Source organism: Coloeus monedula (assembly GCF_965178545.1).
Source record: "Coloeus monedula genome assembly, chromosome: 3".
NCBI classification, from domain to species: Eukaryota; Metazoa; Chordata; class Aves; order Passeriformes; family Corvidae; genus Coloeus; species Coloeus monedula.
The window spans coordinates 94,025,323-94,037,755 of record NC_138783.1 but is presented as its reverse complement, the minus strand read 5'-3'; the positions used below and the strand labels follow the sequence as shown (position 1 = coordinate 94,037,755).

Sequence of the window (12,433 nt, the reverse complement as noted above, 5' to 3'; positions counted from 1 at the left end):
AAGTGCCAATCATCCAGAACCTCCCTGGTTAGCCAGGACTGATAAAATGATGGAGAGTGTCTTGGTGATCTCTTCCACCAACTCCCTTATCACTCTAGGACAAATCCCATCAAGTCCCTCACACTTGTGAGCATCTAGGTTGGTCAGCAGGCCAGTAACTTCTGCCCCCCAGATTAGAGTGGGTCCATTCTGCTCCCTGTCCACATCTACCATCTCAGGAAGCCACCCGTCCTGGGAATAACCAGTCTCAGTGTTGAAAACTGAGCTCTGTTGTGTTTAACATTAGTAATACCTCAGAGTACAACACTGAATTTTGGCTGTTCAGAAGAATGTACTCCAGAAAAAAGAAAAATAGGTATAAAGAGAAGTTCAGGAGGAACAAAGCTCACAAAGATTTTATTTGGGTTGTTCAGCTCACAGACTACAGGACTAAAGAGCACAGTGAAACTGCTATAAAATGGAACAACATGAACAGGTCAGACCAAGAATATGCCAGAAAGAGGGTAGGTTCTGCTGATATTTTTAAACAAGCACATACATGAAATAACCTCATTGACAGATCTTTCTATATTGTATCAGGATTATATAATGGTTGAGGCTAGAAGGGACCTCTGGAGATCACCTCCTACAACTCTTCTCATCGAAGCAGGATCAGCTAGGGAAGGTCACCTGGTGCATTGTTCAAGTCATGCTTTCAATATTTTCAAGCACAGAGACTACACAACCTCTCTGGGCAACCCATTTCAGTGTTTCACAGTATGTTCCCGCCCTCAAACATGCAGCCCCATCTTAATGCAAGAAGGTTTTTTTCCCTTTTGATTAACTGCGATTCACAAACTCACAAATTTTGCCAGTTACCTCCTTTTCTTTCTCTGACCCAAACTTCTTCTCTATGTCCCTCATCATACTATTACAGAGGTAAGATCCCAAGATTTTTCTTCTCCAGGATGAAGAACTCCAGGTCTCACTCAGCTTCCCCTCATACGTCAGATGCTCCAACCCCTTAAATGGTTTTGGGCTTCCTTCTCCAGACTCCTTCCAGCCCGCCTGTATCTTTTCTTTGTACTACAACTGGACCCAGCACTTCAGATATGTCCTCACCAGTACTGAGCAGTGAGAAGTTTTATTTGCCTCACCCTCCTGGTGATGTCCTTCATAAAAAAACCCAGGAGGTTCTTAGCCTCCTTCACCACACATTGCACACTCATGTTCAACTTGGTGTCTACCAGGAATCCCAGGACATTTTCTGCAAAGCTGCTTTGCAATCAGTCAGCACCAGTATGTACTGGTGGTGCATGGAGCTACTCCTCCCCAGGAACAGGACTTTGAACTTCAGCAGGCTCCTATGAGCCTGTTTCTGGAGCCCACTGAGCTCCCTCTGAGAAACAAGTTAACGACCTCCTTTAACAACCACTCCTCCCAGCATTGTATCATCTGCAAAGCTGCCAAAGATTCACTCTGTGCCATCAGGTGGGAAGAAGGATACAGCTTCTGGTTACACCATTAGGGATTGGGCTCCAACTGGACTTTGTGCAACTGATCATAAATCCTTTTGAGTCTAACAGGTTCAGTTCACCTCAGTGTCAAGTTATCTAGTCCACATTTTACCAGGTCTGTCAATAAGGCTGTCACAGGTAGACAGCATCAAAAGTCTTAGTAAGGTTGAAATAAACAACAATTACTGTTTTCCTCTTGTTCACCAAGTCAGTCATCTCATCACAGAGGGCCATAAGATTGGTCAAGAATGTCTTTTTTTTTCTTAAGTCTGGGCTGACTACTCCTACTCCTCCTCCTTCTTGTCCATCACATGTCTGGACATGCTTTCCAGAGCAACAAAGACCTTCCCAAGGGTCTTTACCAGCACAAAGGCAAAGCAAGCACCAAGTACCTCAGCTTTTTCCACATCTGTCACCACATTCCATGCCCCTTGAACAGGGGCCCATGTTTTCTCTAGCTTTCTCTTACTGCTTATGTAGCTGCAGAACTATCTGCTGCTTCCCTTCATGTCCCTTGACAGATTAAGCTCTAGGTCAGTTTAGAATTTCATTGCAGTCACTCTGACCCTGGATGCTCCTTGGCACCTGGCCCTGCTTCCATCTTTTGTAAACCTTTCTATATCTGAGTTTTGTCAGAAAAAACTTGTTCATCCATGCAGGCCTCCTGCCACTCTTAATTCCTCCTTGCCCATTTCTTTCTTAAGCTTGCAGGAGGTGATCCTTGAATATCAACCAGCTCTCTACTCCAACAGTTGAACCAGACGATCATTGTATGTCCCTTCAAACAGAACTATCCTATTCTGTTCTCTCCTTAATCCCTCTTTCCTCCAAGGCAGCTTCTCAGGGGATCTTTCCAAGAAGATCCCAGAAGAGCCCCAAGTCTCCTACCCTGAAGTCCAGGGATGGAATACTGCTTTTTACTGTGCTTCCACTTCCACAATCCTGAACTACATCACCTTATCACTACTGTAGTATTTGTATTATAAAATCCAGTTCTGTCAGCACTAATTACTTCTATAATATGAATTTAGTAACTCATGTCAAATACATTTTCAGAAAGGACCAAAGCTTTTTTTTTTTTTTTGAGTTGAAGATATATTTTTTTAGTAGAGTGTATCTTGTGATTTTGTGTTTGTTTCACAACTCTTGGGGGTGGGAAGGAAAATGAAAAGACAAGAAGATAGTGATTAAAAATGAACACATTTGGGCAGCCATTTATGGCTTCATATGGTCATATGCCAGCAGCTGATACTCTGAACTGTTCAGCTCAGGAACCCTGTTTCTCTGCACCTAAAGCAGAATTTCCAATGGCATGCAAAAGCAGAGAGTGGAGGAGAAAAAAAAAAAAAAAAAAGAAAAAAGGCAAGTCTTCTCCAAACCTATCAGTAAGGTGAAGTTTACCCTGGAATGAGTGACTGTGGAGTTGGTGTTGGCCCATTTAGGGCATACAGGCTGATGCTGCTGATCCCACTGCTCCCCATGCTGCAGGAACTCTGGGCAGACTGAGCACTGCGGTCTTGGTAATTCAGTGGAAGGGTCTGAGGCCTGGCATAGTAATAAGGGGTTGAGTGAGCATCCCGTGGCAATGCTTGAGCAAAAAGCGTGGCATAACTTGACACCTGAAAAGATAAGGATTTGAAGAGAGGAATAATTTAAAAAAAAGATGTGGGAATTGCTTTAAGTCACATCTTCAGTTAACAGGAGTGTAATATCAAGAACACAAGAAATACCTGAACATCACATATATGCAAAGAAAACTTTGCTGATGCAATTATGATGGAAAAAAGTGCCTTACAGTGAGCAACAGTACTTTTAGCAATACAACTTCTTTTTGCCTGCAAATTGTCATTAGCAATAGCTACAAAAAGCACTTTGGTGCTAGCTGAGATGCAACTGCATTGTGCTTTCCCCAACTCCATTTAAAACTCATTATCACATGAGCAGACATCACACCCTCAAGCAGAAGGCAAACATAAAAAACACCCATCTAATACAGTCACAACTTCAGCTACACGTGTTGGACAGCTCATATTTTTACATTTACGTAGTGTAAGAAAACTACACCAAATATTACAGATACTTAAGTGTTTTCTTCCTTTCAGTCTCTCACACAGATACCATGAAAACAACCTGAGGTATTGGTTAAGTCTGCATAATGATTCTTGAAGACATCTAAAATAAGTGACACACATTTACTATCTCTCAGAAGCAACAAAAGTCTCCTCACCTACCTTGTTAGACTGTTTACGTGGATCTTCACTAAGGCTAAGCAGGAGGTAGAGTATTGACCATTTGTTTTTCAAAATGCCCTTCAAAAAAAGATGAAGACAAACATAAATAAGCTTAACTCTTGATAATAACAGAATTCTTTTTAATTATCCAACTTCCTAATATATTTGTATATAAATAAACTTTCCAAATAAATGAGACTAACTCAGAACCACATTCTTGAATAAACTGGGAATGTGCAGTGCAGCCTCTGTATTGTTAATTTTATGAATTTTTTCCACTGTGTTCAAATCATGAATTCTCACCTGCTCTGAGACCAGCAAGCAGGCTCAACTTAAAATTCATAGCTACTAAGAATGAGGTTTATACAGAGCTGAACTGTTACCAGCATTCCCACACACTCTCACCACTTAAAACATCTCATTTGCAGCCATTAATTTAACCCAAACATGAAGAAGGAAAACTCTTGGTGAAGTTTTTAGCAAGGAATTGTCTTTTCTCCTTTTTCCCCTCCACTCTCCTTTACAGAGGCCTCAAAAGTGAGGGTTTAAATTTCTATTACTTTAAATGCCATTTAACAGAGCTACCAAAATTTTCACAGCGTAAGATAGAGACACTGTCAATATGAAACTTGAGAAATACACAATACAGTCTTTAGCAGACACATACAGACTGTTAGAATAAGACTGTCAGCAGTTTTATATCTCAGCAGAAAGCTTCAGCTAAAGCCCAAGCTACAAACAGAATACTTTAAAGTGAAGGCAAGTACTAAAACTGTTTATTTTAAATATGCATGTTCCTAGATACGTTACTAGTTTTGTGACACTAACACTTGTACCTGAATTTACCAGGGGCATAGAACCATATGATGGACATTAAGTTGAGTCAAAGAAACTCATACAAATTCTCTCACAATATTGATCAGGCTATGATCTGCAATACTAAGCAATGTTGAATATAAAGCAAACTTGAGGCATATCAAGATTCAACACAGACTCCATCCTGTATGAAGCGACATAATTCAGTGCTATCAGTCTTGCAAAAAGCACTTTCAAGGTCACTTTGAAATTTTTTTTTAAACATTTTCATTTTCTCAATTTTCTGATTTTCCTACCTCCTGCAAATTAGGCATTTAGTGCCTATGTATTACATGGTCTAAGAATTTTGAACATGAAGCATTCCTTTCTTCATGACAGAGCCCACTAATCAAACCTACTTTGTTATAGAAGAGTAAAAGGGGACATTCTATATTTTTACGTAGGCACAAGTTGATTATCTTCTGCTTTGATCTCAAAAACAAGCAAAAAGTAGCAGTATTGCATCTGTTGCAGGTAACTAATACAGCAACTAATTAACAAGTGGTAAAGAAGGAGCAGCAACATTACTGGTTCTTCTACTGGCCAGGATAGAATAACTCCAAGTGCTCCAAGAAGTACAGTTTACTCAACTGGCAGGCTGCCATAAAAATAAGCACTGACCTCCTTTTCTGTTTGGAGTAATAGATGAAACAAAGCTAAAACAGATTCACACATGCTTTTTTTTCTCCTAACTGCTTTCAAGGGAATTGTTGGAAGAAGAAAATCTCATTGATTCAGAAAACGTGTATCCCTTTATGCCCTTCCCTATGCTTGCAGGAAAAAAAAATGATTGCACAGCTTTAGTAATAAACCTAACAGCAAATTGAACAATAATTGTAGTGTGAATTTTAAAGAAGTCATGATACCATTTCACATACACAAGACGCTAGCAGAGGGGGGAAAAAAAGGGTTAAAGGAACCTTCAATGTTTGAGGAGGCAGTAAAATACCAGGAGATAGCCTGCATTACATTCAGAAGAATAACCAAACATGTAACACAGGCAAGGCATTTTGTTCCAAAGATTAGTCATCATGCTCTGCAGCACTTTGCTTGCCAAATGGCAGTGCAGTACATAAGCTACAGAAACATGTTACAGAAAGTCTGTATTAAGAATCATCTGCAAATCAGTGCTCTGCTGTACAAACCAGTGCAAATAATACACAAACACAGGATATCGAAACCAGGAAGACTTACTCAGTAACTTGATCTCCAAACACTAACAAAGTAATGGGTAAGTCAAGTATGGAAGAGGGCAGCAGGAGAACCAATTTCTGAGTAGTGATACTCTCCACAGAGTACCTTTTTTGTAATCTTAATCTTAGCATTATCATGTTAAACTCAGGTTTTCTACATGCTAACATATTTTTTCAGAATATTGGCATGCCGTATTCTTTGATTAACACTGGTGTTAGAGCCACCCAAGTCAGCAAACCCTTAACCTTCAACATTAAAGACTTGGAGCACTTAAAAATTCAGATGCATGAGAATACTAGACTAGTAAAATCAATATACTGCAAGACATTTCTGTAAAATAAATGATGAGAAAATTCATCAGTTTTATATATTAAATGAACACTTGACTTTTACAGAATTCCTTTCTTCATATGAAGTACCCCTTCATATAACTGGAATCAAATACTAAAAACATAGGGTTGAAAGGCATCTCTAAACACTGTCTGGTCCAATCCCCGTTTAAAGCATGGTCATTTACAGCAGGTTGCCCATGACTGTCTCCAGTCAGGTTTTGACTGTCTCCAAGGATGGAGACTCCACAACTTTCCTAGGCAAGCTGTTCCAGTACTTGACCATCCTCCCAGAAAAAATATTGTTCATGACCTGAGCACTCTCCAACTCTAACATCAGAAGGATGCTTATGACTCTTTCAGTTTCTTTACTCTTTACATGCTTATTAAACTACCTGTGAACCGAGTTTTCTGTAGAGTTCTGAAAACAAAGCAGCATCTGCTTCCCTTCTTTGTCGCACAACTATTAAAAAAACAAAGAAACGTAGATTAAAAATTTGAAAGAAGTGCAACAGTCACATCTTAACAGATACTTGTGGTAAATTATAAAAGGCAGCCAAGAAAGCATAATGATGCTGGACTGTTCCATTGTATTTACTTAAACACTTTGCCTGTTCTTATCTTATCTGCATTCCAGCCCTGAGAACTCTTGCAATGAAAGTGATTCAATGTAAGTACTGGCTTGTCTTAGCTCAATCAAAATACGCATTTTCTAATTAAGTGTCCTTTTAAATTCTAGGCTGCCATTCAGTAGGTTTAGGGACCTAAGAGACTGAAGACACAACTGAAATCAGATATGCGTTAAAAAAAGTTAAAAAAACTACATGTAATTGCTCCAAAACTAGAGTGCAATTGTTTCTATTTTAGGCAATAAAATGAAGGAAAAAAAGTAGTAATGCCATTTGCTGCAAGTCACGCAGAACTCCAGGGTCTTTTATGTATTACAAAAAATAATAGTCTCAAATCAATGCCAGTTACAGAAGTTTCTTCTCAGAGAAGACACCTCTTCCAAGTATGATTCCTTAAAAAGCTGTATTACATCAGAAAGAGCCATGTTAAAAGAAAACCAAGGTGATAAAAACATCTGAAGAAGCTTCAGTGATAAGAAAAATAGCTATTAAATGTTAGAAATGTTAATTAACATCAAATGTCACTGGTAAGTACACTTTGACAACTAAGTCACTTCTTGCATGGTATCTCCAAAATAAATGTAAAGTTAGAAGGATATATATCCAGTCACCTGTTACATGACCACTAGCATAAGCCTAAAAGCTGAAGCTGGGGAGAAGGAGGATGAGGGAGACAGTCCTCTTCAGAAAACTGGCAACAGGTCCAAAGAATACATGCTGTGCTGGCTACAAGTAGCCAAAGCATGGCAGAAAGTATATATTGTAGATTCCGGTGTTTTGGAGCTGTAGATAGAGGAATTTTAATGGGCTTATGTGTCTATCAGCAAGTCATGGAAGCTCTGCATTAGCAAAAAATACACATGGACCTTAAACCAGTTACAGCCACTGACATCAATTATCCTAATTCAATCTCTCAATATTCAAAGCTCAAATACGAAGCTTTAATTTAATTTGCACAATTCCAGTAATTGCTTCTGGACATGCTACTGTGCAGCAGAACCTGCTGAAAGCAGTATTTGGCTTTTCAAGAATTCATCACATCCCCTCTGGATACACACAGTGCCACACTTGACTCAGAGCAGCACAGAGCACAATGGAATGGAACTGCAACATCCCTTACAAAGTCATGGTCTATGATTCTAGTTTTAAGAAGGTGGTTGCATAAAACTCCGAGAACTGAAGGCAAGCAGTATCAGGTAAGTCACAAACTATTCCATCAGTTCCCAGGATGCTCATTCAGCAAGTTTCACACAGGTGCTCATGAAGTTAATTGTGCCAAGGTGTAATATTCCTGAAGTGCACATCTCAAAAATATCAGTCTTTTAGTCTTCTAAAAAAAACCTATGAATTCATAAATTCCAAGTACTAAGGTGAAAGGAGTGCAGTTTTAATTTTAATTTGTCTTCATAGTGGCTAAGATACAAAGCAGCAAGGAAAGTCTAAGCTGAATATTCAGAAAAATCTGAGCTGTGAATACAATCACTCAGGAATATTCACTAGGAAATTAACGGAATTTACACCATGAGATATTCAGGAAGTAAGCATTAATAATATCTGTGAGGCAGAGTTATCCCCTTTTCAGAGAAATAATCAGGTTAACTTTGTATTTCTAAGAAAGGAAAAGGATACACTTACGTTCTTTCTTGATTTTCTCTGCTACAAGAAATTCATCACGCTCAACAGTGGGAGCAAAATTGCTTCCAATAACTCTCACTGCATACTGAAACTGTTGGGCTGCATCAGCTGAAAGAAAAAGAAAACTCAGTTAAGGAGAATGCTAAAGTTCTATTAAAACTAATTAAAAAAAAGTGAGACATGAGATTACAACTGCTATGTCTGAAAGCAGCATAAACATACCTGGCTTAGATTTGATAATGCTGTGCTGTAATTCTTAAACACACTTCTAATCAGAGGGCAGTAAAGTCCAGTTTATCCAGTTTAGCACAGTATTAATGCGATATTTCAAACATACTCACCTGTACGCACTCCACAAATAACTGCACCAAAATTTGTGAATAAGCCTTTCCTATTCTGTGCTGAAAGAGACACTTAGGTCTACCCAGTTATTAGAGAGCATTTGCACACTTAGCTGGCTCTGCCCATCCTCACAGACAGAAATGCTGTGGGACTTGGCACACAGTCACACAGTTCAGTTCACACACCACACCAATAGTCACCTTCACCACCGACCTGTGGATCTTCACTCAGATATCCACAATAGTGGTTTTACCAGTTTGTATCTTGCTTTTAGGTTTGGTTTTGTTTCGAACAGTTTGCATGGTTTCATCCTTTGGTTCAAAGCCAGCTCAGAGATACCAGCATCACATCCCAATGCATTATGACGACACTAACACAGAGGCCACAAGTCAGTGACCTCTTTCCACTGCATCTTCCTCATGCAATAATTCTATCTTTAATCTTGTTGTTGAAAAGCACTGTTTTAGTGCAAGTATTTTGCTTTCTGGGAAAACTAACAGTCTGGTAACACCAAAATAGGGCCAGGTCACTATCAATGCCTCTACAGCATAGTCATATTCCCATGTATTGACCTGAAAAATCAAACAATAAGCCTACAGACACGTCAAGTGCCCTTTTAAAGGGTCAGACACATTTTTATTCCTTATATAGAAACAGCTGTAGTAACACAAGGAAAAAGGTACAGAAGAAATCCAAGTGTGTTTGTCCCATATTTGAATCTTTTTACTTCAGGAAAAAAAACCATCTAAGCAATTCTGCACATTGTCTGTTCTGTATATAACATTATGTGTGCAAATGCACCAGGTCCTCATGCGTTTTATTTAGCCAGTTGAGCAGTCACCCTTCAGGGAAAATTGCCGAGTAACGCAGCAAAGTTTGGGCCAAAGAAAAACCATGGATGCTGGTCAAGACAAATACATACAAAAGGAAAAGAAAAATGAAATAAGGTGAAGGACCAATAGAAGGAGAAATATTTTATGCATTTATCATGTCTTAAATTAACTAGTATTTACAATTGAAAAAAAAAATCACCAGGAAGATACTAAGAGTCAATTATTAAATGCATTAAAATAATCAAAAAATTACGGAAAGAAGTTTGAAATTTGAAAATCACAACGCACTAGATTGTCTTTGAATGCCCTACATTCTTTTTGAATGTGCATTTTATACTGTCTTGTACTATAAATATCACCCATTGGTCCTACTCTACCAGAATACAACTGTAGAACAGCAAGCATTAACCAATTCACACAAAGAAATACCTGACACAATCAGGAAAACAGTCTGCTCAGACAAAATCACTAACATTTAACAGTATTTGACAATACTGGCCTACAGAAGGAGCAAGAGTATTGTTCTATTGTCAGAGAAGAAAATGCCAATATCCAGACTACTGTAAGGTCACAAATCTCTATGACTTAAATGCCTCCTCTACTGTTAGACTAAGCAACCTTTCAATTGCAATATGTCTTGCAAATACAAATATAAAAATTTAACAGTGCAGCTACTGAGGAACCAGGTGTGAAGAGTTAAATATGAGGAAGTATTTCTGTGTAATTCTAAAGTTTAATGCACATCATAACAGAACTCAAGATTTCAAAAAATATTCTGCATGGTCAATTAAAGCCAAATACTGGCACTAAGTTACCCCAAGCAACATATGCTCTGTTAATTCCTCAACTGTGTACTTGGCAGCAGATAGGAAAGGGGCAAGTTTTTCCTGTAATGGGGCAGTTTTAATGAAAATCTATTACCTTCTGTAATGACCTTCTATTTCAACAGCACCCATAGCAACACTAGTTAAAGCACTGAAACTTAGCATAGTCTTTTCCATACTGCTCTAACAAAGCATCTGAGAAAGATCTCTAGTTGGAAGACTACAATTCCATCCAACAAGTCCTGCTTTTTAAACTTGTTACACTACTGACAACATGGAAAAAGTGATCTGCTCTTTATACATTGCTGATTTGCACCAGCAATTCAACAGTTCTGTAGCAAGACAGGTTTTCTATTTTATTTAATTCATATTTTAATGTTTTATTCATATCAAGTCCAGCTTCTCTTTTACAAAAAAAATTCCCTGCTGTGGGTGTTTCTTCAGCAGATTATTTCTCACGAATCCATAAAATAACTTCAGTACCTAAAGTGATTAAACATTACTTAATACAGGTATGTGTCAATACAATAAAAATTCACATCACTTACAACTAATAGGCACACTTAATTGCTTCCCTCCTCAAAGAATCATCATGACGACAGCAGACGTACTTTAAATATACAGCCATCTATCTATTTGAACATCCTTCATCAGAAAATGATAACAGCATGGCTCTGTTACATAACGGGAAGCTCAATATATCTGATGCAGCTGTCTGAGAGCTGAAGGGGGGCAAACAACATTGAGCATGACTTGATTTCCAGAGGTCTGATCACAGCAGAGAATGCAGACAGACAGCCACATCTCCTCAGACTATATCCCTTAAGTAATACACACACAATTAACGATACTGATAAGCAGCCACACCACTGAATACAGAACTGGCACTTGTGAATCACAAGAAAAAAAATGAAAACTTAAAGACTGTCTCCTTTGAACAAAGCAACCCACCAATTCTTCAAAGATCTATACTCCACACAGCCATTCAAACTTTCCTACACACAATGCAGTATTAGAATTTGACTACTTCAAAAGGCAGATAACAGCACTTTAAAGCTGAAGAAAATACAAGTGTAGCACATGAAAAAATACAGGAGCAATGCACAGAAAGATTCTGGTTATAAAGACAGCAAGGAGAAATAGGACCAAAAATAATATTTAAAGTAAAAGATCGGGAGACAAAGCGATAATTAGCCAATACAACTGCAAGAGGCCAGTACTTCAGAGGACATACTGAAATTCAGAAAGACTTTTGCCATAAAGAAGCTTCTAACATTGCCTATAATTTTAAGGAAGAGAACTGAAATTCAGTTTATATTCTTACACATTTCTTTAAACAAGGTTGGTTATAGATCAATTAAGTTTCCAAAAGGGGGCAGGGGAAGTCCTGAAAAACCTAAGTAGTAGGTTTTCCAAATATTAATGTATCATTGTGAGAAACCTTGTTTCCTGGAAAGAAGACATTTGGTTATTTAAATATGTCTATAAACAATTTCTGAACTACGGGACTATGCTAAAGAAAGTGTAGTTAAACCAAACAGTAATCACTTTCTTGAAAGACTTCAAAGATTAGCAAACTCTCCAGTCAGCTGTCCATCATCCCAGACAACTGTTTTCCTTAAACACAATACAAAATTATTGTAAAACAATTACGCTCTAAACTACATTCAGTGCTGTAGGAGTGCCACTGACCAGGTAAAAATTATTGCTGCAAACTACTCAGATACAGATGCTGCCAAAAACACCTGCTGAAGAAAAAAACCCCAAGCAACTAACTTCTTTCCTGTAACAAAGTGTTTACAAAATGCCTAATGTGCTATTGTTGCAAAACTAAGCTGGGAAGAAGAGCTGTAAAACTTTCCACCTTCTCACATATACCATGAGTACATATTATGTTTGTCAAGACAGTAATGCTGCTGTACATCCTCTGTTTTACCCATATCAATGTTCTACATAACTATGAAGTATTACCTGGGGGAAAAGACTCGCCTCAAATGCTATTAGCATTACTATTTTGCTCTTGATGAGAATCTACGCGCACTGTGAGCTTGTTCCTGTAGAAAAC

General features: G+C 38.3%; 1 protein-coding gene across 1 annotated transcript in view; it reads right to left on the bottom strand.

Moving 5' to 3' along the window:
- TUBGCP3 (tubulin gamma complex component 3) overlaps nucleotides 1-12,433 on the bottom strand; it is a 48,943-nt gene that overhangs the window by 29,677 nt on the left and 6,833 nt on the right. The window contains exons 2-5 of the mRNA XM_082277333.1: nucleotides 8,370-8,477; nucleotides 6,501-6,568; nucleotides 3,728-3,805; nucleotides 2,898-3,115 (exon numbers count right to left, since the gene is read on the bottom strand). Coding sequence (XP_082133459.1) covers nucleotides 2,898-3,115; nucleotides 3,728-3,805; nucleotides 6,501-6,568; nucleotides 8,370-8,477 — 472 coding nt within the window. The remainder of the gene's footprint in view (nucleotides 1-2,897; nucleotides 3,116-3,727; nucleotides 3,806-6,500; nucleotides 6,569-8,369; nucleotides 8,478-12,433) is intronic.